This window comes from Dipodomys merriami, unplaced genomic scaffold (assembly GCF_024711535.1).
Source record: "Dipodomys merriami isolate MVZ:Mamm:240054 unplaced genomic scaffold, mDipMer1.0.p SCAF_12, whole genome shotgun sequence".
Taxonomy (NCBI): Eukaryota; Metazoa; Chordata; class Mammalia; order Rodentia; family Heteromyidae; genus Dipodomys; species Dipodomys merriami.
In genome coordinates, this window is record NW_027202493.1 from 9,868,262 (window position 1) to 9,894,379 (window position 26,118).

General features: G+C 42.9%; 1 protein-coding gene across 4 annotated transcripts in view; it reads left to right on the top strand.

The window, feature by feature from the left end:
- Positions 1-1,642: 1,642 nt before the first annotated feature.
- Fut10 (fucosyltransferase 10) overlaps positions 1,643-26,118 on the top strand; it is a 101,348-nt gene continuing 76,872 nt past the window's right edge. For 2 of the 4 annotated variants that reach the window (XM_070016207.1, XM_070016210.1), the window contains exons 1-2: positions 15,705-15,787; positions 21,705-22,067. In XM_070016207.1, the coding sequence (XP_069872308.1) occupies positions 21,987-22,067 (81 nt within the window). In that variant the 5' untranslated portion in view covers positions 15,705-15,787; positions 21,705-21,986. Of the gene's footprint in view, positions 2,037-6,035; positions 6,084-15,704; positions 15,788-21,704; positions 22,068-26,118 lie in introns of those variants that run through there. The other 2 variants (XM_070016209.1, XM_070016208.1) reach the window with 2 other exon arrangements.

Genomic DNA, 26,118 nt, shown 5'->3' on the forward strand with positions numbered 1-26,118 from the left:
ACCCAAGCCCAGAGTTCAAGCCCCAGGACTGAACACCCCCCCCCAAAAAAAAAAAACTCAGGGGCAGTGTCCATTCCCTGAATTCAACCCCCAGGACTGGAGCAGAAATGAAGCCTGGTACTGATGGTTCATACCTGTAATCCTAGTTACTGAGGAGGCCATGAAGACAGCCAGGGCAAGAAAGTCTGTAAGACTCTTATATCCAATTAACTACCTAAAAACCAAAAGTGAAATTGTGGATCAAAATGATAGATCACTAGCCTTGAGGAAAAAAAAAAAAAAAGCTCAAGGACTGTGCCCAGATCCTAAATTTTAGCCCCACAAATGCTGAAAAGAAAATGAAAAGAGTGTGTGTGTGTGTGTGTGTGTGTGTGTGTGTGTGTGTGTGTGTGTGTGTGTGTGTGTGTGTGTGTGTGTGTGTGTGTGTACACACGCCCTGGAGTTTGAACTCAGCTTGGGCCATGTCCTTGAGCTTTTTTGCTCTAGCACCATTTTGGATTGTCCTTTGATGATTGGAGATGTCTTGTTTCCTGGACTTTTCTGTCTGGAGTTGTCTTTGAACTGTGATATTCATACTTCGGCCTCTTGAGTAGGGTTTCAGATGTGAGCCACTGGCATCTGGCTTGATTTTGTCTTTTTAATTAAGTCTTAAGCTTTTGGGGATTTCCTTACTCCCAAATTCTTGTGCAATTCATGCTATATTGTAAGTCTCCAATAGATTAGTTGTTAGCTTTTATAGAAAATACATAAACAGGAACTGGGAAGGTGGCTCAGTGGTAGAGTGCTTGCCTTGCATGCATGAGGCCCTGGGTTCGATTCCTCAGCACCACATAAGCAAAAAGAAAAAAGCCGGAAGTGGCGCTGTGGCTCAAGTGGTAGAGCGCTAGCCTTGAGCTGAAGAGCTGAGGGACACGCCCAGGCCCAGAGTTCAGGCCCCACAACTGGACCCCCCCCAAAAAAAATACATAAACAGAAAATCCTGAACTGCTATAGTTTGGCTCTTAAGTATTTCCCAAAGGCCTATATATTAAAGGCTTGATCCTCAGGGTGGTGCTACTAGGAAGTAGTAGAGCTTTTATTTTTAAATTTTGTTTCCTTTTTCTGCCAGTCCTGGGGTTTGGATTCAGGGCCTGTGCGCTGTCTCTGAAATTCTCTTGCTCAAGATTAGTACTCCACCACTTGAGCCACAGTTCCTCTTACAGCTTTCTTGGGTAGTATATTGGAGGTAAGAGTCTCATAGACTTTCCAGCCTGGACTGGCTTTGAACTGTTCTCTGATCTCACTCTTCTAAGTAGTTAGGATTACAGGGATGAACCACCAGTATCCTCCTGCTTGGTGAAGCTTTTAAGAGCTAGGGGCCAGTGGGAAGTTCTTAAGACACTGGAGCTGTGCCTTCAAAGAGGAAAGCAGGATTCTAGCCTCTTCTCTCCCTTTTGCTTCCCATCCCGATTTAGATACTACTGCAAGCTTGATGTGTCACTGCAGGCCCAAAGCAACGGATTCAACCCACCATGGACTGAAACCTCTGAAACTGTAAGTCAAAATGAACTTGTTTGCTTTGTAAGTTGATCAACTCAGGAGTTTGTTATAGAAGGGAAAGCTAACACAGGAGCATGATGGTAGATCAAACTTAATTAGGTGGCTCATGTATAAAGTATATGAGTACACAGTCCAGAGCATACAGTGTGTAGGTGGAAGTAGGACAGAATTAGAATATAGGACAGAATTAGATTTTTAGCAGAACCAGAGAGTTCACTCGAGAAGACGAAGAGGGAGACGGGAAGATAAGGAACTGAGAGCCACTCTGTAATGTTGTAATGAGTACCTTGAGAGAAGTGGTAGTCATCTTCAGAGGTGTGACATCAATTAATATGTTTGTTTTGGTTGCTAAATAACAGTTGGACAGCCCAAATTGCAAAAAAGAAAAGAAAAAGAATTTTGGAATTCTATGATCTTGTGTCCAGTGCATTGATCAAAAGACCTCTGAGAATCTGATGTGGTGGTGTGCTACAACCATGAGTCCCAGCACTTGAGAGGTAATGAATGAGGCTTTTAACTTTGAGGCCAGATTGCAAAATTTGCAAATTTGTGCCAAATTGCAAAAAAGAAAAGAAAAAGAATTTTGGAGTTCTATGATCTTGTGTCCAATGCATTGATCAAAAGACCTCTGAGAATCTGATGTGGTGGTGTGGTACAAGCCATGAGTCCCAGCACTTGAGGCTTTTAACTTTGAGGCCAGACTATATAGTAAGCCAAAATTAAAAAGCCAAAATTAAAGTCCTATGTATAAATGCAACAGCGATACTCATAAGACAACATGTTGGAAATAATCTGTACAACTTAGGTGGGGGGAGGTTGGGAGGAGGGAAAGTAGAAAAAAATGAGGGAGAGGATAACAAGTTTGACAAGAATATACTTATTACCTTACTTATGTAATTGTAACCCCTCTGTACATCACCTTGACAATAAAAAAATAAAAAGTCCTATGTGTAGGTGATTTTTACATCTGTCTCTATTGCTGATGAGCTCAGACACTAAGAGTTGCACAGTGGCCTAAGGCATATTTTTTCCCAAATATTTCTTTATTGAGATTATGTGACTACATATGTTTAACAATAATGTGGCATAGTTACACTTAGCTAAGGTCACAAACACATTTTAACCTTCACAATGATAATAATCATCATCTTAATCTACAAAGTTTATGAACTCTAAGAACTTTAACAATACGAGTATATCTTCCGAATTGGGTGATATTTACATTTCTTTCCCTTTGCTTAGTATCAGCTGTTCCCTCTTTCTCTCCTAAGGAGCATTTTTTTACAACCTCCCAGGCCCTAGCCCAGTGGCTATTGCTTAAGCAACTTAGTATTTGGTTTGTTCATTAAAATGTTTTAATGGAGGGAATGTGCTTTTCTTTTAAAAAATTGTCTTACTATACTGTATATAGGGGAGAAAGTAATGATAGTCAGACAATATTTGTGATACCTTTATTTATCAGATGATAGATAATATCATGGAAGGTAGGCTAGGATAGAAGCAAATGTAAACTAGCTTTTTACACATCAAGTTCTTCCCTGCTTTACTTTCTTCACTTGGCTTGTCATTCCATGTTGGAATGTGACAGTTTGGAAGAAGGGAAATGGGGATAGAAGGTGATTTGGAAAACCATCCAAAGAAACAGCTTTCAAACTTGGCTGTCTTCAAGGCATTAAAAATCACCTTATGAGCTAATTAATGAAAACAATTTCCTTGATAACACTACTGATACTGTGTCAGAAACTCAAGCAGCAGAACAACCAGATATCCTCCAATAGTGCCAGATACATTAAGGGGGGGCAAGAACTTGTATTGGAGAACCAGTGCTCTAAAGAATGTTTTCCATCGTAGAATGAGGGGATGCAAAAACTAGAGCTTCCCAAGGAAGGTCAGTAGGCTTCCTCTCATTTTTCTGCCTGCCAGGCCTTGATCACCTTCACCCACTTAAACATACTGCTCTCCTCAGAAATAAACTGGGTAGAGTCAAATTTCCTATGCAGTTAGCAAAGCAGATCCCTCATGTGTATATAACCTTCCACAATCTCTTATTTGCTCCTTATAAAAACTGCTTAACTTAATGCCTAGTTTTCTGATTTTGCAATTTTCAGTTATTTTTCTTAAAATTGGTTCTTCAAATTATGTAAACTTCAGGCTCTGGGATTGGAACGCAGGGCCTTGTGCTTACTGAGCAGGTGCTTTACCACACACATAGACTCTATATCTTTCCCAACTGTTTTCAGCCTAGGAAGACCAGATCGAAAAGCTGATTGGTTATGAAATCTATTTAACTATGTAATAAAGAAACCTAGAGGCAAAAATCTAGGTCCCCCCATGACTGTTCAAGTACAATAAAAAGCTAGAACCTGGTGTTAATTTAGACACATACAAGTCTTCATTCTGCTTTGCTCATTGAGTGACATTGGAAAAACTGCTTATTTGTTCACATTTTCACCTTCTTATATGTTAAGTAGAAGAGAAACAACTTTATACAATTGAGATGAATATGAAAGGGAAATGATTTTCATTTAATGCTTGATAACACAATAAAAAGCCTATTAGTGATAGAAAAATTATTACCTAGAATGAAAAGACAAGGCCTGGGGATGTGGCTTAGTGGTCCAGTGCTTGCTTAGCATGCATAAAGCCTTGGCTTCGATTCCTCAGTACCACATAAACAGTAAAAGTTGGCAGTGGCACTGCGCCTCAAATGGTAGAGTGCTAACCTTGAGCAAAAGAAGCTCAGGGACAAATGCCACCCAGGCCCTGAGTTCAAGCCCAAGGACTGGGGCAAAAAAAGACAAGTGGTAGACTTGGTCAAACAGGATTATTATATTATTAATTAATATTTCTGTCCTAAACACAACTCAGTTCCTAAGCCCCTTCCTTCCTTCCTTTCTTCCTTTCTTCCTTCCTTCCTTCCTTCCTTCCTTCCTTCCTTCCTTCCTTCCTTCCTTCCTTCCTTCCATTCTTCCTTCCTTTTCTCTCGCCTTCCCTGCCTCTCATCTCTTCCCCTCCCTTCCCCTCCTTTCTTCCTTCCTCTTTTCTTTTTGCCAGTCCTGGGGCATAAACTCAGGTCCTGAGCACTGTCCTTGAGCTTCTCTGTACTCAAGGCTAGAACTCTACCACTTGAGCCACAACACCACTTCTGGCCTTTTCTATTTATATGGTACTGAGTAATTGAACCCAGGGCTTCATGCATGCTAGGCAAGCACTCTACCACTAAGCCACATTCCTAGCCCCCCCTTTTTTTTCAGGGAGGGGCTGGTCCTGGGCTTGAACTCTGGTTTTGGGCACTGCCCCTGAGCTTTTATGCTCAAAGCTAGTGCTCTACCACTTTGAGCCACAGAGCTACTCACTTCCAGAGTTTTCTGGTGTTTAATTGGAGAAAAGAATTTCATAGATTTTTCCAGCCTAGGCTGGCTTCAAACTGGGATCCTCAGATTTCAGCCTCCTGAGTAGCTAGGATTATAGACAAGAGTAACAGACCAATGCCAAGCTTCCCCGACCTTTTTAAATCAAAGCTGGTGTTCTACCACTCAATCTATTGTTCCACTTCCAGTTTTTTTTTTCCTCCTCCCCCTCTTCTCCCTCCTCTGACATTAAGTCAGATAATATGTACATTTCTTTTTGGAAAATAACACCCCGTCCCTCTCTCTCTTCCAGTTTTCCCCTCCTGTCCCCACCCACAAGTTGCATAATTCATTATCAACATAGTGTTTAGCAACATGTGAATTTTAGGAAGACACAAATCTTCAGATTATGGCAGCCAATAAAACCCAAACCTCAGTGTTCATTCTACCAAACCCTGGAGGTGGCTGATCTTTTTTTTGGGGGGGGGGGGCGGTCGTGGGACTTGAACTCTGGGCTTGGGCGCTGTCCCTGCGCTCTTCAGCTCAAGGCAAGCGCTGTACCACTTGAGCCACAGCGCCACTTCAGGTTTTCTAGTAGTTTATTGGAGATAAGAGTGTCACGGACTTTCTTGCCGGGCTGGCTTTGAACCACGATCCTCAGATCTCAGCCTCCTGAGTAGCTAGGATTACAGGGTGATCTTTGACTCAGTTCCATGGCTCACACTTTTCCTAAGAATAGTTGTCTAGTTCCAATAGAATGTAAGAAGCAGTTTCCAGTCACTTAAGGAAGGGGGTACTTGGTGCTTTTTCTTTCAAAGAGAGGTTTTCATTAAAAACACACACACACACACACACACACACACACACACAAAAAAAAAAAACACACCAACTTTCCCTAAGAACTGTAAGAGGTTGCATGCTTTGGCACCACAAAGAGGGGCCGCCCAAAGTTGTTCTGAGCCAAGTCCCGCTGTCTTTTAAACCGGGCATCAGAGAAAGCGTGGATCAGGATCTCTCAGCCTGTATGGGGTGATCTCGGTAGCTGCTTCTGCTATTCCAGTATTTTCTTTCCGAGTGTTCCCGAAAGCCAGGCCAGGGAGTAGAGAAGGGGGCGCTGCTAACTGAAAGTGAAAAAATCGCCGCTGAGGCGTCCTGCGACCAGGGCCGCCAGCCTGCAGCACACTTGGTGGCCAGGTGAGTGTGTCGCTCCAGTCTTTCCCCTTGCGTGATGGGGGCAGTCTTAACCCTGAGAAACAAAACAGTGTTTCTGGTGCGGGTGGAAAAAGTGGGACGGGCCCGCTGGATCACAGCCCCAGCCTCTCCGGGCCGAGCAGGGGAGTGCGCATAAGAGAGAGGAGGAATTGTGCACCCAAAAGACCCCTCATCTGTTCGCAGAAAGTAGACTCCGTGGGCAGCCTGAGTCTTGGCGAGAAGTTTCCACCAATGATTTGCTGAAATGGTCCTGGTGGGGTGCTGGGGGCGGCCTGAGCATCCCCGGAGCGCAGAGGAGGTTTGGAGGAGGTGCACACGCGGTACCTTTGCAGAGCTGGCCGCCCGCTGGCCGCTGGCCGCCTACCCGCCTATCCGGAGGGAGGATCTCTGCCCACGCCTCGGGAGCTGCTTCCTCTCCCCACCCACACCTCATCACTTGTTGCTAGAATTTGATGCTGAGCTGGGTAACAATTTTGACGTTCCAGCTGTGAGAAACATGGTGTACTTAGCTGAGAGTTCTTCCTGTAAACCATATCTTTGGTGCTTTTATATTCAGCATCCTAAAATATACTTTATTTTGTGTAAGACACAGAATACTGCTGTGATTTAAGACGTTTTTCTTGGAATCTTCTCATGATCCTTTAGTCCCTATCAAATGCCACCCAAAATATCTGTTGTGTATTTTCAAGGGGTGGGGGTGGGCGGGTCTGCCAGGGCTTGAACTGAGGAGCTGAGCTTGCTCAGGGCTGGGCTTTTCATCCATAGCTGTTGCCCTCCCATTTGAGCCACATCTCTAGCCTACCTGTTTGCTGGCTGGTTGCAAATTTGTCTGCCCCAACTGTCTTCAAGTCATGACCCTCCAGATCTCAGTCTCCCGGGAAGCTAGGATTACAGACATGAACTCCTTGGGGCATGGCAGCACCAACAGGTTCCCTCTACTCACAGTCAATTGTTGGGTAGAATACCCGATGAACACAGCAATTTGTAGTGTTAATTTCATTTGTGGAACGTGTACCTAGGTTGGGTTCAATTTTGAATAAGGCAAGATGGTCTATAGGAACTTAATGCCTTCATGTGTTCTTCCTGTGTTAAATGAGGCCCCCCCTTTCCTTAGATACAATTGACTTATTTTGGATTTGCCTCACTTACATCACACTGTAAACCTAGGGCCTTATTTCTCTGTGGACTACCATGATCTCAAATAGAGATCTTTGAAGATGGAGCCTGCCCATCTCAATTAAGAAGCAGCTTGGGTAATATTGCACACTAAGGTTTTCAAGCCACCAGTAAAGATACCACCCAAGCCTCAGCCTTGGGATTTTTTTGCCTTCTATCTCCAAACCAGAGGCAATGTTGTGGCATCAGATGACCATTAAGATCTGTCAGATTTCAAAATGGCTGTAATAACTCACTTCCTGGCTTCCTGGTAGATGGCAGTGTGTAATGGTGAATTTAACCCACCACCTCAACTGGTACTCCTTTATGGCTTATCTTTTACTCCTCAGTGAGAAAACAGTAACTTTTCAAGTTTTATAAATAACATTTTGGAAAAACTCAAACTAGGGTTAGATTTAGGAAATAAAGAAAAAGAATATTGTGAACAAATGATGTTATTCATCTCTATGTAAGTTATATATATGTATGTACTTACATACTCATATATATATATATTTGAAAGAGTCTTACTGTGTAGCCCATGCTGGCCTTGAAGTCAATCCTCTTGCTTCAGTTTATGGAATGCTGGGATTAAAAACTGTGCCCCCCCCCCCACTTTGTTCTTAGTGTCACTAATGGGTCATGAATGCAGGGCTCACATTCTTACTCAGTTGTTTTTTTTTTTTTAAATCATGGATGGACCCCTACCACTTCTGGCTTTTTGTCTGTGTGGGCTGGTTTCAACCTTAATCCTCATATTCCGCCTCCTGAGTAAGTTAGGATTATAAGTATGAGCTACTGGTTTCAAGCTTATTCAAATGCTTTTAAATTTTGAGTGTAGAGAGTTAATTTTAGTAAGAAATGAAACCTCTTACTCAGATATTAACATTCTACAATAAACATTTGTTATATGATATAGCAATATTCTCTGAACTTTAAAAGCCAAGTTTCTCATTTATTTAATATTATATAAATCATAAAAGAATATATTTTAAATAAATTAGCATATATTGTACAAAAAGATTCATCTTGACATTTCTTGGATACACAGTGTACTCTGAGAAAATTCATTCTATTACTTTTTTTTTTACCCCTCAGATGAGGGATTTTAATACAGATCTGCAAGGTAGGAAAATTGTTACAAAGTAACCTAGCAACAAAGAAATCATTGTCAAGAAAAGGAACAGGAAAATAGATGTTGAGTGTGCTTTTTTTCCCTTCTCCAATCCTGGGGCTTGAACTCTGGGCCTGGGTGCTGTTCCCTCAACTTCTTTTGCGCAAGGCTAATGCTCTACCACTTGAGCCATAGTGCCACTTCTGGCTTTTTCTGAGTAGTTTATTGTAGATGAGAATCTCACAGACTTTCCTGCCCGGCTGGCTTCAAACTTCAATCCTCAGATCTCAGCCTTCTGAATAGCTCGGATTACGGGCATGAGCCACCAGGGCCCAGCTAGAATCTGCTTCTTGAAGAATTACTTTAGTCCTTAATGTGATAAACTTCACAGCTTTGTGCTCTCACCCCTCCATGTACATCTTTGCTTCCTTTGGGCCTTATAAGAGTGTGATGTGTTAACTGGAATATTTGTTCAGGAATAACTGCATATTTGAGTGCTTCATGATATGTCTGGAACCTAAGGAGTTGAATGACATACTCTGCTGTCCTGCAGTAGAAATGTGAAGGTGTGCTGTTGTCTACACCTTCAGTCCCCATGAGTCACCAGTCTTGAATTACATGCTCACAATACTACCCCATCCTAGGGTGGTTCCTCTCTCTGTTTCTGTCTCTGTCTCTCTGATACTACTGGGGCTTGAACTCAGGACCTTATGCTGGCAAGATAGTCATTCTACCACTTGAGACATGCCTTCAGCTAGGGCTGTCTCTTCCCAGCTGAATAGAGAAGTTGAGAGGATGGGACTGGGAAGAACACAAGTCAGTAGGCTTTGATAATAACCACTGTAGATTGTAGTTGAAGGATGTATTTAGAAGTGCCTACGGATTGGTCCAGAGGCTCCTGACTTCTCCCAAAGACTACTACATCTCTTTCCAAAATAACCACTGCAGACTGACATGTTATAGTAACATTAGTTCTTGGGAGAGTCAAGCCTGTTTAGGAAATTACATGTTAGTATGAATAATTCGGTAAGTGAATAATTAGGTAGAGGTCTGTGTGTGTGTGTGTGTGTGTGTGTGTGTGTGTGTGTGTGTGTGTGTGTGTGTGTGTGTGTGTATGTGTGTGTGTGTGTGTGTGTGTTGGTACTGGGGCTAGAAACTCAGGGCCTACACTTCTGCTTTTTTTTTTTTGCTCAAGGTTGACACTCTACCATTTGGACCACAACTTCCAGATTTTTGCTAGTTAGTTGGACATAAGGATGATCCACCAGTGCTTATTAGACTTCTTTTGAAAGCTCTTTGGTATTAGTTCAGTTTAGAGAGGCATTTTTAAGCCAGTTAACTCCTCAGTTACTAGAGGAGAGTGAAGCAAGGAAGCCTTCTTGAGCTCCTTGCCCCCTCCTCACCTTTTTTTTCTGCAGTGAGGAGGGGACAAGGGTGGCTCACTGTTTGCATTGAGAAGCTCCATGAGTCACGGGCAGTGCCTAGACTCACTGCACAGTTGGACACAACATAGAAATCATCTCTCGGGTTCATTTTTAGCTCTCCACAGCCAACATTTAACATTAGCATCCATGGACTGGTAAATTTCTTTGTGATACGTAAGTTCTCTTCTAAATATCTGGATTTATAAGAAGGTGCATCATTTTAGAGTGACAGTGCTGTTAGTTTTGGTGGATAGCACAGGCAGTCCCACTGAGGTCCAAATTCCACTTGGCAGCAGGTGAGCAGCTCTGGAAAGCACACAGCAGTGATAATGCATTGCAGAAGCTGTTTTTCTCAGTCAAGAGGGTGGAGGAGTGAGAGTTTATTTCAGATCCGGTTTCTGTGGTCATCTGAACTAATACATTGATCTGGGTTTTATTGTTTTGTTTTGTTTTGACAGTCCTGAGGCTTGAATTCAGGGCTTTGGGTGCAGTCCCTGAGCTGTTTTGCTCAAGGCTAGTACTCTACCACTTGAGCCATAGCCCTACTTCTGGCCTTTTTGGTGCCTATTTGCAGATAAGAGACTCATGGACTTTGCTTCCCAGGCTGGTTTCAAACCACAATCCTCAGATCTCAACCTGTTGAGTAGCTAGGATTACAGGAGTGAGACACCAGTGCCTAGTTGCTCTGGGTATTCTATTGGAAGACTTTGAGGTTCACCTGTAGGCAGTAGTGAAGCAGAAAGAAGCTTTCTTCTTAGAGTGGAAGCCCATTGAATTGGAGGTTGGTGGTCCAATTCAAACTTGCTCTCCGCAAGTCTGTCTTCCACCAGTTGAGAGATGTGGAAACTGCTGACTTGATGACAGGCTGCTGGTATTGTAATTGTACTCCGAGGCCTAACTGATTACTAAGGGCTGTAAATTACTACACTGGGAACTTTAATTCCTGATTTTTTTCTTCTGAGTTTAAACTTAGGGCCTCACATTCTTTCTTGCCTTGGCTTGCTCACCAGATGGTGGTGTACCACCTGACCCATACTTCTAGGTTGGCCTTTTGGTGATTAATTGGGAATGGAGTCTTGACTTTTCTGCCTAGGCTGGCTTTGCGTTCCAATCCCGAGTAGCTAGGATTGCAAGCATGAGACATCAGCATTCAGGTAAGCCCTGAATATCTTTTTTTCTTTGGTGCCCATCTTGGGCCTGAACTCAGGACCTAACACTGTCCTTGAGCTTTCGCACTTAAGGCTAGCTCTCTACCATGTGAGCTGCAGCTCTACATCTGGCTTTATGGTGGTAAATTAGAGAAGAGTCTCATAGATTTTCCTGCTGGGCCTTGCTTTGAATTATGACCCCAGATTTCAGCATCCTAAGTAGCTAGGAAACCCTACATACTTTTTTTTTTTTTTTTGTCAGTTGTGAGGCTTGAACTCAGAGACTAGGCATTGTCCTGGACCTCTTTTGCTCAAGGCTAGCACTCTACCACTTTGCATCACAGTTCTACTTACAGTTTTCTGGTGGTTAATTAGAGATAAGAGGCTCATGAACTTTCCTGCCTGGGCTGGCTTTGAACGGTGATCCTTAGATCTCAGCCTCCTGAGGGAGTTAGGATTACAGGTGAGAGCCACCAGTGCTCGGTGCTTTAAATACTTTACTACAAGATTAGTTTACTAGAATTGGTCCCTAAGGCCCCACTATGTTTCTAGCTTTGTTAATATTACCTAGGTTGAGAGATTCTCTGCATGCAAGGGAATTCTCTTCTGTTATAGTTGATACATCCAAGCATAGTTGTGGTTTTTTTTTTTTTTGAGACACTGTTCTATGCTGGCCTTGCTGCCAAGAACTCATGATTTTTCTACCTCAGCCTCCCACAGTGCTTCTGTGCCTGGCTGTGTAAAAATCTTAACTTTAAAAGACCCTACAACTCGTATGAGTTATGTGATAACTGTACAAATATTCCAGACTCTGTCCTCAAATTATCTTTCCATTCTTTGTTTTCCTTTATCTTTGATTCTTTTTGCATTCTCATCCGGCAGTCACTGTTTCTTCTGTCTCTTTCTTTTCCAATGGATTTTGAGCCAAGTGACCTGATTTCTAGACACACTTCTAAAAATAGGATCTTAGGCCAATCACTTAAACTTGCTGTGGAGGTTCAGTGCCCTTCTTTGTGACAAATAGGAATAATGTTAACTTCCTTGTCTTGTTTACAGAGTGGATATAAATAAGATTCAGTGCGGTGATGGATTAAAAAATCTTTTGGCTGGGCGCCAGAGGCTCATGCCTGTAATCCTAGCTACTTAGGAGGCTGAGATCTGAGGATTGCAGTTCAAAGCCAGCCTGGGCAGGAAAGTCTGTGAGACTCTTATCTCCAATAAATCATTCAGAAAACTGGAAGAAAATTGTGGTTCAAGTGGTAGAGTGCTAGCCTTGAGCTGAAGAGCTGCAGGACAGTGCCCAAGCCCAGAGTTCAAACCCCACGACTGACCAAAAAAAGAAAAAAATCTTTTGAAAAAAATGATAGATTTTATTCTCCTTTAAAGGTGGTGGTATTTTACTACCTTATCTGGGGTATGTTAATTACAATTATAATACACTGCTTTTTCATATAAAATGAAAATATAATAATCTTTCTGTCATGCTGGAAGAAATGGCAACTAACTTTTATTATTTATTGTGAATAAACTGAGGCTTAGAAAAAATTCACTGTGTCCAAATTTGAATTGTGTAAGTGATAGAATTAGAATTAGAACCCAAGATACTAGCTCTGCATTTCATGTGGTTAGTATGTACTGGCTACTAGCTGAATAGGAAAGATACATTTCAAGTTCTTTATTATTTATTTATTTATTTTTGCCAATCCTGGGCCTTGAACACAGGGCCTGGGCACTGTCCCTGAGCTTCTTTTCTCAAGGCTAGCACTCTACCACTTGAGCTACAGTATCCCCTTCCAGCTTTTTCTGTATATGTGGTACTGGGAAATCAGACCCAGGGTTTCATGTATGCTAGGCAAGCACTCTACCAATAAGCCACAATCCCAGCCTTTTTTTTTTTTTTTTCCAGGGGTGGTGGTGGTATTGGAGTTTATTTTTTGGTGATACTGTAGTTTGAGCTTGATAGATAGCTGTTCTATTACTTGAGCCACACCTTCAATTCTTTTTTTTTTTTTTTTGGTCAGTCATGGGGCTTGAACTCTGGGCTTGGGTGCTATCCCTGTGGTCTCAGCTCAAGGTGAGTGCTCTACCACTTGAGCCACAGAGCCACTTCTGGTTTTCTAGTGGTTAATTGGAGATGAGAGTCTCAAGGACTTTTCTGCCTGGGCTGGCTTTGAACCATGATCCTCAGATCTCAGCCTCCTTAATAGCTAGGATTACAGGGGTGAGCCACCAGCACCCGGCTCTTCAGTTCTTTTTTTCTTTTTCTTTTTTTTTTTGAAATATGGTCTTACTTTCCCCCCACAGGCTACCCTGATTATGCTTCCTGAATATACAGGATAAGAGCTATGTGTAGCTGGGTGCTGGTGGCTCATGCCTGTAATCCTAGCTACTCAGGAGGCTGAGATCTTAAGATCGTGGTTCAAAGACAGCCTGGTCAAGGAAATTCCATGAGACTCTTACCTCCAATTAACCACCAGAAAACAGGAAGTGGTGCTCGACTCAAGTGGTAGAGAACTCGCTTTGAGCTGAAGAGCTTAGGGACAGTGTCCAGTCCCAGAGCTCAAGCCCCACGGCCACCACAAAAAAAAAAAAATCAAGTATATGCCACCAAATCCAGATTTTTATTAGTTGAGGTAGACGCTCATGAAATTTTGCACAGGCTAGCCTTGACTCATTATCTCCTAATTTCCACCTCCTGAATAGCTAGGATTATAGGTACTCTGTGCCCTGCTTAGACCCAGGTTTTTAAACAGAACTCGACATCATTTATATTCTAATTGTATCCTTAATTCTGTATTCTACAGAATGAGGCTCAAATGTAGACGCTATACTTTGGAGCCCTGTGATGCTGTCACCCCTTGTTCCATTCTGACCCTCATAGGGCAGACATCAGACTCTTGGGATCTTAAGAATAAACTACTTTTTGTGGGACCATTTTGTATCTTTTAAAGTCTTGCTTAAAACTTCCAGAGAATTATAGTTCCTTAATAACCCTCTTGTACTTGCCAGAGAAGAGAATTTATTACATTGTGCTGAACTTACTGTCCTTGGTTGATCATTACATTTTTTTTGTGTGTTTTGGTCAATCATGGGGCTTGAACTCAGGGCCTGGGAGTTGTCCCCGAGCTTTTTTGCTTGAGGCTAGCACTCTTCCACTTTGAGCCACAGCTCCACTTCTGTTGTTGGGCAGTTAATTGGAGATGAGTCTCTTAGACTTTATTGCCAAGGTTGGTTTTGAACCTCAATCCTCAGATCTCAGCCTTTGAGTAGTTAGGGTTACAGATATGACTGGTTGTACCCGTTTTTGTTTTTAATTTTAATATTTTATTTGATTCAATGAACAATATGTCACATTTACCACTTGAACAATTCATAAGTAAAAAACTGAGATGCTTGATATTGTCACTATAGATGTTCTATTATCTATAATTATGAGCTACATTTCTGCACTTCTCTGATGTATGTTTTTCCACTACAGAACACCTCCATTTGTTCTGTTTTTTTTCCCAAATGGTAAAATTTAATGATCTTTTTCTTTTTCAGTTTGTACTTTTTTTTTAACCTCAGTGTACAACCATTGTAAAATATTAACATACAAACAAGAAAATTCAGTGTTGCTGGTATAGAATACAATTTTTAAAAATGCACGGATACACCAACATACAATGTTAAATAGGCAATAATTCATTTGAGGAAAAAATACAATTTTCCTTAAAAATCTGAAAAACTATGAAAATGACTTCATAAATCAGCGTAAGAATATATCTGAAAATAATGAGTATGTTGATATGGAAGTAATTTACAAAATAACATCATTAATACAGTGTGTTAATAAAAAACTATGCCATTGCTCCCCATCTTTTTTTTTTTAAATAAAGAATGTACTCTTTGTAATAACCATCAAATGGGCCCCTTCCCTGTCAGCCAACGGGCTATTAGATATCTCTAGAGGTTGGGTCAGCTCCCAGTAGCCTCTGCCCTGTGTGGCCTACAGTTATCCCTTCTCATCTCCCATTATATCAAGGCCTGAAAGAATGCCATCCAGCTGCTATTTCCACAAGTACAAGGGCAGGAGCTTACTTCTCTAGGTGGTGGCTGCCAGGTCTTTAGATAGTAATTATCTCAATCTGGAGAGGAAAGGGAAGGAGGGCTTGGTGCCCAAGCTACAGGTTCTTGGTAGTACTAGATATTGGGCAGCAGTGGCACCATCTGCTTTGTGGTGGGGTTCTCCCAGGGGCAAGGCCCCCCCAGCCTCTACTTGGGCAGGCTCCACTAAGTCTTGTTTTTTTTGGGGGGGGGGTCTGGTCATGGGGTCTGAACTCTGGGCCTGGGCGCTGTCCCTCAGCTCTTTAGCTCAAGCCTAGCACTCTACCACTTGAGCCACAGCGCCACTTCTGGCTTTTTTCTTTTTGCTTATGTGGTGCTGAGGAATCGAACCCAGGGTCTCATGCATGCAAGGCAAGCGCTCTACCACTGATCCACCTTCCCAGCCCTCCACTTAGTCTTCAAGTTATATCTCTTCACAACTTTGCTGCTCCTCCATAACTTTCATTATTGTGGGACCCAACAAGTCTAAGGTGACCTCAACAGCAGGGGTCTTGATGTCTGCTGGCATCTTGCCCTGGCACTCTGTGTCTTCACCTGCAAGGTGCAATAGCAGCTCCTGCAGCTCCCTGTTTTTATCCCTCTTCTCCTGCCCAGCTGGTTGACACACTAGTCTTTCTCCTGATACAACTCATCCAGGACTTCCATCTGTTCTTTACAGAAAACCATGGACCCTTTAATGGTGCTGATGTGCTCTTACTGCTGGCCGCATGGATGTTGGAGGTCATCTGTTTGATTCTGGTAATCTACCTTGTCAGGAAGGTCGTGGGTGAAGCAGATTTTCAACTTCTTCTTGGGTACTTGTGTGTCCTGATTCTTGTCCCCAGACCTGACATGTTGTAGCTCTTGGGAATGAGGGCCTGGGACTCCATCTTTTACTGGCCCTGGGCTGCCAGGTTGGCCAGGGAGCAGCAGTGGGCCTGCTGGTCCTGAAGCTGCCAGCTGAGTTTCATCTTTTTTGATTCAGCAACTGATAGCACTTCAAGATAAAAATCCCTCAGGGTTTGTGGGTTGTCAACATCTTCTGGGACAGTCATGTCAGGTGAAGTTGCCTCCTTGCCCTTTTCTTCCTTGTTGTTCACTCCTTCACCTTCCCTAGGGAAATCCAGGAGGCTCAGCTGGGCCTGCAGCTGCTCATTCTCATGCCTTGTTGCTTCCAGGCACTTCAAAGCATTCTGTAACTTGTGGCACTGTCTGGTCCCTCAACTTGCCCCGAAACTGCTCCTGCTCCTGCTGTTCCAGCAACTGGTTCTGCCTCAGCAGAAGCTGCTGCAGGGCCTCCTTTTCTGAGGTCAGTTATTGATTGGCCGCAATGTGCCATTCACTGGTGGCTCTGAGCTCCTGCCCCTGGGCCAGGTACGGGTCATGCAATTCCTGCAGATTCTGAGCTGTGTGGCTCTTTAACTCAGCCATCTCTTTCCATTCTTCTAACTTCTCCTCTTGCGGTTCCAGCGTCTCCTGCAGATGCTAGCAATTTCCCTCTTCTCATTCAGCCTGTGGAAAGCATCCTATAGCTGACCCAGCTGAAGTTTTAGCTCTCGGTTGTGCACGAGTGTGCATCTCATGTTCTCATGTTCTCTCTCCATTGTCTCAAGGATCTTGTGCTGATCCTCAGCATGCTGATCCCATTCTTCAGCCTTCTCCAGTATCCACAGCTGCTCCTGCTGTTACAGGTTCTGGAGACTGAGGCTCTGGTTTTCCTGTATCTGGATGTCAGGTTGTTCCTGTAGGTTCTTTAGTTCCTTCTGCATCTGGTTGGCCTGGAACTGCAACTGCTGCTCAACCTGAGAGGGTCCTGCAGGGGACTGAAGGGGTGGCAGCTCTGCCAGCTGCTTTCTCAGTTTTACCAGGTTGGTCTCTAGTTCCAACACCTGCCCCACCTCTTGCTGTTTCTCTGTTCTCATTTGGCTCGTCTGCTCTAACAGCTGCTGAACCTTCCTTTTCCATGTGGAACTTTATACGCTCAGATCTTCATCAAAGTTGTCTCTCTCCATCTTTAATGTTGTCATCAACTTTTTCATGTTGTCTAGCTGTCTTTCCAACTCTGTCCGCTCCTCTAGTGCTTGCTGTAATTCATGATTTTTGATCTTCAAGTCAGCCTTCTGGGTCAGAAGTAGTTCCATTCTGTCTTGCAGCTCAGTGTTCTCTTCCTCTAGGTCATCATAGCTTCTGGTCTTTTTCTGGAGCTGCAGCTTTACATTATTCAGGTCTTTAATGAGTGCTAGTTTGTTCTTGTTGATCTCATTCTGCATGGTGGAGACTTCAGACAATGTCACCTCTAGGTCTGTGCTGCGCTGCTGTGAAGCCTGCAGGTGGCTGGCAAGACCTTCACATTCCAGTACCTTTTCATTTCACTTACTGCATATGGCCAGGGAAGATTGTCAATCAAACTTTTCTGAAGCCAACATCTGTATTGATAGCTTGTGGAGCTCCAGTTCAGCTTTCAGTTTTCCTGTACACTTTGTTGATCCAGCAGGTCTTTCTTTTTCTTTTTCTTTTCTTTTTTTTGGGTCCGGTCATGGGGCCTGAACTCTGGGCCTGGGCACTGTCCCTCAGCTCTTCAGCTCAAGGCTAGCGCTCTACCACTTGAGCCACAGCGCTACTTCCGGCTTTTTTCTTTTTGCTTATGTGGTGCTGAGGAATCGAACCCAGGGCCTCATGCATGCAAGGCAAGCGCTCTACCACTGAGCCACCTTCCCAGCCCCTCCTGCAGGTCTTTATTTACCTGCTTCAGTTGTTGGATCTCATTCCAGAGCTGCTGATTTTGTATTCTGCTGGAGTCCAGAGCAAGCACTAGGTGCCCCTCTCCAGCTCTTCAGTGTTATGGGGACCCGTGACACTCTTGACCCTGGCAGCTCGGGTGGAGCGGAAGGCTCAGGATCTGCGTGGTCTTGGGCCGCACCCTTGAGTACAGTCCCCAGTAGTGTTTGTCTTGGGGTTACCTCCTTTCTTAGTTTTCTTCTTTTTCTTGGATTCTGTAGGTCTAGCAGTACAATTTCTCTGCTGGTATTCTTGTAGTAGTTTCTTTCCTATTTTTTTTTTTCATCTTGTTTGCTCAGACATCCCAGCATTAGAACAGCAAAGGTGAGGGGGCCACATTCCCAGGCTTTGAAACTTCCTCTATTCTCACAATCACAAGCAACTATATCTACTTCCTGCTATATCTCCAAAATCACCTCAAAATCTCTCACCACTTAACACCCTCCCTCAACTGCTGGTAGTGGTATAAGCCAACAGAAGGAATAGCAGTGGTACTACGTAGCATGGAATGTGGATCTGGCCCCCCATTCTTATATCCCATTGGTGAGAGAGAAATATGAAAAAGTAGGGGTGTGGACAGAGTCTTGTGATCCAGGTGGAATGGGTAGAGTTATATGAGAGTTGGTCCTGCAGCTCCATCTCTTTACAAATGTGTTCAGTTCAGGACCTGCTCTTGCTGGATTAGGTGCCCAGTTTTGCAAGTCAACTTTCTTGGTTTCCATCACACATCTGTGGTCACAAGTTTCTACCAGACTTCCAACTGCCCTTCAGAAAACACCAAGAAACACAGCTAGCTGTCCACTAGCAGTGTCTTCAGGTCTTTACTCCATGCAGAATTAGCTCTATTCTGACCATATTTGCTGACACTGATCAGGGAGCCACTAAGTTAACAATGGCCTTAATGTAACCTGCTCTTCCAGTTGCTCTAGGACTGGAGGGTTCAGGGACATCACTGGTCCAGAGCTCCTCTCCATGAGTGTTGGCCATGCTTAATACATTGCAAATATTTCTTAGACTAAAGGGAATTTGAGACAGTGGAAATCTGTCTTCATTTCAATGAAACATTAAACATTTCAATGAAATCTCACTTCAGCACATGTTCCACACACTTTGGCTTATGGTCTCAGAGGATTCAGAAACATAATCATGGGAAGAATGAGTGTCAGAATTCCATGCTACTGCTTTCCAAGAGTATGTGAAATCTACACCAGCCCAGAGTGCAGAATGATAATTGGCAAATGATTGAAAACCAATATATTAGCAAGCAGTCAACTAACCAGACACAGCCAGATGAGGTCTAGTGTGTCCAGAATCTAGCTTCTGGGGCAGCCTGCTACCACATCAGAGTCTCTGGACATCTGCTTCAGCACTGGAGTGATTAGTTGTCCTTCAGTGATTGATTTTGTATGGCCAGATTTTCCTGCTAATGAAAATTCATGCTGGTTGTGGTGATACACACTTGCTATTCCAGCAGAATCAATCATGGGTTCAAAACAAGCCTGAGTTACACAGCAAGTATGAGGCCAGCCTGTGCTACAGATCTCTCTCATTTTGGGAGTCCAGGTGCTGGGTTATAATCAAGCTGTGGGTCAAGACTAGCTTCTCTTACAAGGCTGGACTGGGGAAGGCTCAGTGTCTAAGCTCTCAGGATTGGCAGCATTCAGTTTCTTACAGGCTGCCAGACAGAGGGCCTCAGTTGGCTATTGGTTTTTACCACATGACCCTCTCCATGGGGCAGTTTACAACCAGACTCTAGATTATTCAAAGCTCAGTCTGGAGATGTGGTGGCAAGGATTAGGCATTTCTGCTGCTTCACTATTTGCTGGCTATACTCATGACTCATCCTCACTCCCACACATGGCATGCATGTCTTTGCTCTGGTTTTTAAGAATCTTGTTTTTTTGCTCAGGTTATCCTGAATTATGATCTTTCTATATATACTTTCCATTGTAGCTTGGATGAAATGTACATGCTACCACTCCAGCCACTTTTGCTAACTTGCAAACTCTGTGTGTGTGTGTGTGTGTGTGTGTGTGTGTGTGTGTGTGTGTGTGTGTGTGTTAGCCTTGAGCTACAGTCTTTCTGATCTCTACCTCTTAAGTAGGTAGGATTATAGATGTGAGCCACTGGTACTCAGCTTATTATCCTTTTTTTTTTTTTTTTGCCAGTCTTGGGACTTGAACTCAGGGCCTGAGCACTATAATCAAGCCTCTTTTGTGCAAGGCTAGCATTCTACCACTTCAGCCATAGCCCCACTTCTGGCTTTTTCTGAGTAGTTTTTGAAGATAAGAGTTACATGGACTTTTCTGCCTGTACTGGCTTTGAGCTACAATCCTCAGATCTCAGTCTCTTAAATAGCTAGGATTACAGGTGTGAACCACCAGTATCTAGTTCTTATTATGCATTTTTGATCAAAGCCTAAACCTTTATCTAGTTTTTTTTCCAGTCCTGGGGCTTGAACTCAGGGTCTGGACACTGTCCCTGAGCTTTTTTTTTTTTTTTAATTTAATTTAATTTTATATGTGAACATACTGTACAGAGGAGTTACAATTATGTGGGCAGGATAATGCGTACATTTCTTACCAAGCATTGCAGCCTCCTCCTTTGTTTACCCTTCACATCCCTTCCCAGCCTCCCCCCTCCCCCCAATCCCAATCCTTCTCCTCCCCGCCCCCCCCTCCCCGCACCTAAGTTGTAAAGCTAGTTTTACTGTCCCTGAGCTTTATTTGCTCAAGGCTAGCACTCTGTCACTTGAGCCACAGCTCCACTTCTGGCTTTTCTTGGTGGTTAATTGGAGATAATAATCTGGCAGACTTTCCAGATGAAGATGGCTTTGAACCTCATTCCTTAGATATCAGCCTCCTGAGCTTCCTGGATTACCAGGCCTGAGCCACTGGTGCCCACCTAAAGTCCTTTAAATTTTCCTTTTTTTTTTTTTAGCCAGGTGCTGGTGGTTTACACCTGTAATACTAGCCACTCAAAGCAAACCCGGGCAGGAAAGTCCGTGAGATTCTAATCTCCAAGTAACCACCAGAAAACTGGAAGTGGTGCTGTGGCTCAAGTGGTAGAGAGCTCTCCTTGAGCTGAAAAGCTCAGAGACAGCGCCTAGGCCTAAAGTTCAAATGCCAAAAAAAAAGTTACTATAGAACTGATATACAGGGCTGGGAAGTTGGCTCAGTGGTAGAGCGCTTGCCTTGCATGCCTGAGGCCCTGGGTTCAATTCCTCAGCACCACATAAGCAAAAAGAAAAAAGCTAGAAGTGGTGCTGTGGCTCAAGTGGTAGAGCGCTAGCCTTGAGCTGAAGAGCTGAGGGAAAGCACCCAGGCCCAGAGTTCAGGCCCCACGACCAGACCCAAATGCATAAATAAATAAAAATAAATTCCTCTTTCTTTCTTTCTTTCTTTCTTTTTTTTTTTTAAAGAACTGATGTACAAAGAGGTTACAATTACACAAGTCAGGTAAAGAGTAAATTTTTTTGGACAATGTTACTCTTTCCCTTGCTTTCTCTCAGTTTTTTCCTATAAAATCCTCCTTTTAAAAAGAATTTTCTCCTTTGAAACCCAGATAGAAAGAAATGGTTTCATATGTAAATGATGTCTGTTATTCAATATTCCAATGGCAAAGAAATTAGGTGGAAAAGGAAGTTTAGATTATAGAATAGGTTCTACAATCTGTAGAATAGGTTCTCTTCTCTAATGGACGTGTGTGGCCTTCAGTGGTTGCCTTAGCACTCTGATCTTGGTTGGTGTTATCAGTGAGTGACATATTAGGACTACATGAACTGAAAAGTTCCTTTTAGTCTAAAACTATTGTGCCTTTACATGTCACCTTGCAGGAAGACTACATTTATTAAATACCCTGCCTTGTGGCTAAAAGATTATCTGTTCATTTGTTACAGCATCTTATTTTTGATGTCTTCGTGGCTGAAGAATCTCCAGCTGCTCTGCTGATAGCTTAAGAAGACGGCATGCTGTTTTCAGTTGATGCCCAGCCAGGCCTACTCAGAGGCTCGAATCTCAGTCCTTCATGGAGATTAGCTCGCAGCAGGAATGGCAGTACAGGAAGTTGGCATCCAGATGGTTCCTCCATGTGAAATTGTGTCAGGCTATGGGGCTGATGTGAAAACGTGAGAACGTGAAAACCAGGCTTGCCCTCTGTCAGTCACCTAGGGCAAGGCAGCATGGTTCGGGTTCACAGGAGGAAGCTTCTGGCACCTTGCCTGTGCGTGACAGCTACTGCATTTCTGCTTGTCACACTCCAGGTAACGAAGATTTGTGTTGTGTGGTGTGGATTCATTCTTGGGCCCTTGCCGCCGTTCTTCATCCCCAATTCCAAACACTTTCCTTTTTGCTTAATTCTTTAGGTCAAGGGCTTTTGACTGCAAAAGTAGGGAGAATGCTTTTGGGCAAGTGAAACTGAGGTTGAAAGAATATGTGTGAATGGGTGTAGTGACTGAAGTGTAGCATAAAAGCAAAGTCATCAATGCAGAGGTCAGTTTGTGATTCTTCCCTGGCTGTGATACTGAAGAGACAGGAAGTAAATCCCTGTCTGTCTTATTGGGTAGAAGCTTTATGGATTTTGAAAGACACCATTCTTTTTTTTTTTTTTTAAATTTATGCCAGTGCTAGGGTTTGAAATCGGGGCCTTGGCACTGTCCCTGAACTTTTGTGTTCAAGGCTAGTGCTTTCTCATTTTGAGCCACAATTCTACTGTCTTTTTGGTGGCTAAGATAAGAGTCTCATGCATTTTCTTGCCTGAGCTGAGTTTGAGCCATGTTCCTCAGAACTCAGCCTGTTGAGTAGCTAGGATTACAAGTGTGATACATCGGTGTCTGGCTTGAAAGATACCATTCTTTTAAAAAAATTTTAAAATTTTGGGCTGGGAAGGTGGCTCAGTGGTAGAGCGCTTGCCTTGCATGCATAAGGCCCTGGGTTCGATTCCTCAGCACCACATAAGCAGAAAAAGCCAGAAATGGCACTGTGGCTCAAGTAGTAGAGTGCTAGTCTTGAGCTGAAGAGCTGAGGGACAGCGCCCAGGCCCAGAGTTCAACCCCCACGACTGGCAAAAAAAAAAAAAAAAAAAAAAAAAAATTAAAATTTTTATTGGTATTTTAAAGATAGTGTACAGAGGGGTTACATAAGTTGGGTAATGAGTACATTTCTTTTAAAAAATTAGGGCTGGGAAGGTGGCTTGGTGGTAGAGTGCGTGCCTTGCATGTAATGAGGCCCTGGGTTTGATTCCTCAGCACCATATAAACAGAAAAAGCAGAAGTGGTGCTGTGGCTTGAGTGGTAGAGTGCTAGCCTTGAGCTGAAGAGCTGAGGGACAGTGCCCAGACCCAGAGTTCAATCCCCTCAACCGAAAAAAAAATTAATTTGTTGTTATAGAAGTGATATACAGAGAGATTACATGAATTAGGTAATGAGTACATTTCTTTTCTTTTCATAGTGTTTCTTTTCTTTCTTTCTTTCCCTTTCTTTCTTTCTTTCTTTCTTTCTTTCTTTCTTTCTTTCTTTCTTTCTTTCTTTCTTTCTTTCTTTCTTTCTTTCTTTCTTTCTTTCTTTCTTTCTTTCTTTCTTTCTTTCTTTCTTGGGGTCTCTTCCCTTCCCTCCCCTCCCCTCCCCGCCCCGCCCCTTCCCTATTCTTTTTGTTTGCCAGTCCTGGGGTTTGAATTCAGGGCTGGCTTTGTCCCTGAGCTTCTGTGTGCTCACGGCTAGCACTCTACCACTTGAGTCATAGAGCTACTTCTAGCTTTTTCTGTTTATGTGGTACTGAGAAATCAAACCCAGGGCTTCATGTATGCTAGGGAAGCACTTTACCACTAAACCACATTCCCAGCCCTTGCCTGACTTTTTCACTGAGATTTTGATTAATATAATCCTATACCTTGTGTTTCCTACATCCAAATAGTCATGTATGAAGATAACTATGTTTTTAAGATGTTTGTTATAAGAATTTCACCTTAAAAAAACCCTATTTTGTAAATAAGCTTATATTTCACACAGAAAACATTGACCAGAAATGTGGAACAAATTTTATCTTAGAAGTTATAGCCTATGGCTTTTTAAAAAATGCCTTCCCTGCTGAAGTTACTGGTTGTACATTCACACGGCAAGGCAGATGAGAAGGTAGTTCAGGCTATAAGTCATGTTTATTTCAACAAGCTGCTGGAGAAGAGCCACATTATAAAAATGTAATGCCCACAGATTTAAGTAAAAAGAAATCAGTAATTTTTAAGTCATTTCCCTAGGGTATAATCTCTAGTAGTGGACAGGAAACAACCCTATCATAGTTTTCAAGGGACAAAGCCTTTTGTGGATACTGTATATTCTTATGAGGTAGAGGGAAGATGTTTCCAAGTATCTGATAGAATTATTCAGCAGCCTTGCTGGGAAATACTTTGGAGGCAATGCCTGTGATTAATGGGCATGAGTAATGATTGGAGGTAGGGAATCTTTTTTTTTCTGCCAAGGGCCACTTGGATATTTTAATTATGTCATTTGAGGTTCACATAAAATTATCAGTACAGGCAAACTATAGAATCCATCCATAGGAAGTTGGAGAAAAGCATGTAAATTTGTCCCATCATGTACCAAATGATTTATTGGGTCTTATGGCCCTAGGGCTAGACATTCCCCATCCTGCATTCCTGGACTATATGTCACTGCATATGGAAAAGGAGACTACAGTGTGCAGAAAAAGGAGACTTCAGTAAGTGGGACATGCCTTACGTAGCCATTGTTGTGAATGTGTCCCTCAGAGTTCATGTGGTAGAAATGCAGTTCCAAATGCAATAGTGTTAAGAGATAGTGTTGTTAAGTGAGTAGATCAAGAGGACAGATTAATACTACTATTAGGTGTGGTTCCTGATAAAAGGATGGCTTTGGTGTCCTTCCCTTCTCTTGGATATCCTCGCCTCGGACTTCTGGACTTGCCCAGAACTATAAGAAATCACCATTGGTTCTTTATAAACTACTCAGTCTCGGGTATTCTATTAAAGCAGTACAAAATAAGCAGATAATCCTGGATTATCACTAGAGGCCAAGATCAATCATGGGTCATTAAGAGACTTGGAAAAAAACATACTAAAAGAAGCAAGCCAGACCCAAAGAAACATAGGCTACATTGTTTCTTTCATTTGTAATAAGTAGAATGTGCCTATAAATCTACAAGTAAACCTAATGGATAGTAAAAGACAAGTAACTACACCTAGACATGATTAATTAAACAGCAGTCTAAACATTCACATAGTGAGAACAAAGGAGGATATTCTTACGAGAGAATTCCAAGGGCTCAATAGCTATGTGCATATGATCATATAAAATGATGCTATCATGTAAGTTGATGCTATTCCAAGAAGTGGAAGCAAGAGGGTTTTTTTTTTTTTTTTTTGGGTCCGGTTGTGGGGCCTGAACTCTGGGCCTAGGCACTGTCCCTCAGCTCTTCAGCTCAAGACTAGCGCTCTACCACTTGAGCTACAGCGCCTCTTCTGGCTTTTTTCTTTTTGCTTATGTGGTGCTGAGGAATCGAACCCAGGGCCTCAGGCATACGAGGCAAGTGCTCTACCACTGAGCTACCTTCCCAGCCCCGCAAGAGGATTTTTTTTTATTGTACTGTTTGCAATTCTTTTAGGTTTTGTTTTTGTTGGTCTTGGGGCTTGAACTCTGGGCCTTGGCACTGTCCCTGAGCTCTTCAGCTCAAAATGAGTGCTCTACAACTTTAGCCACAGCACCACTTATTGTTTTCTGGTGGTTATTTGGAGGTAATAGTCTCACAGACTTTCCTGGCTGGGCTGGCTTTGAACCGCCGTCCTCAGATCTCAGCCTCCTGAGTAGCTAGGATTATAGGTGTGAGCCACCAGTGCCTGGCTGTGGTTCTTTTTTTTTTTTCCTTTTTTCTTTGATTTATTCCCTCTGTTTTTGGTTTCTATACCCTTTGTTTTGTATATAAGTTGATATGATTGGGGAGGGGAAGGGGAAGCACAGAAACTTGGGACAAAGGGTGAACCAACTGAGCAGTGAAAACTCATAGACACTATTTTGGACATGAACTATACAACTTGGAGGGCGGGGAGAGAAATCAGGAGGGGAGAATCTGGGAAGAATGAGGGAGAGGTGACACTGTTCAAAAGGAAATGTACTCATTACCTGACTTTTGTAACTGTTACTGCTCTGTATACCACCTTGACAATAAATTGTTTAAAAAAGACTCACCCAGATTAAAAAAAAATATGTAGGAATGGCCAGACATAGAGTGGGACATGCTTGTAGTCCCAGAAGTTGGGACTTCCCAATGAGAATGGAGGATGGACAA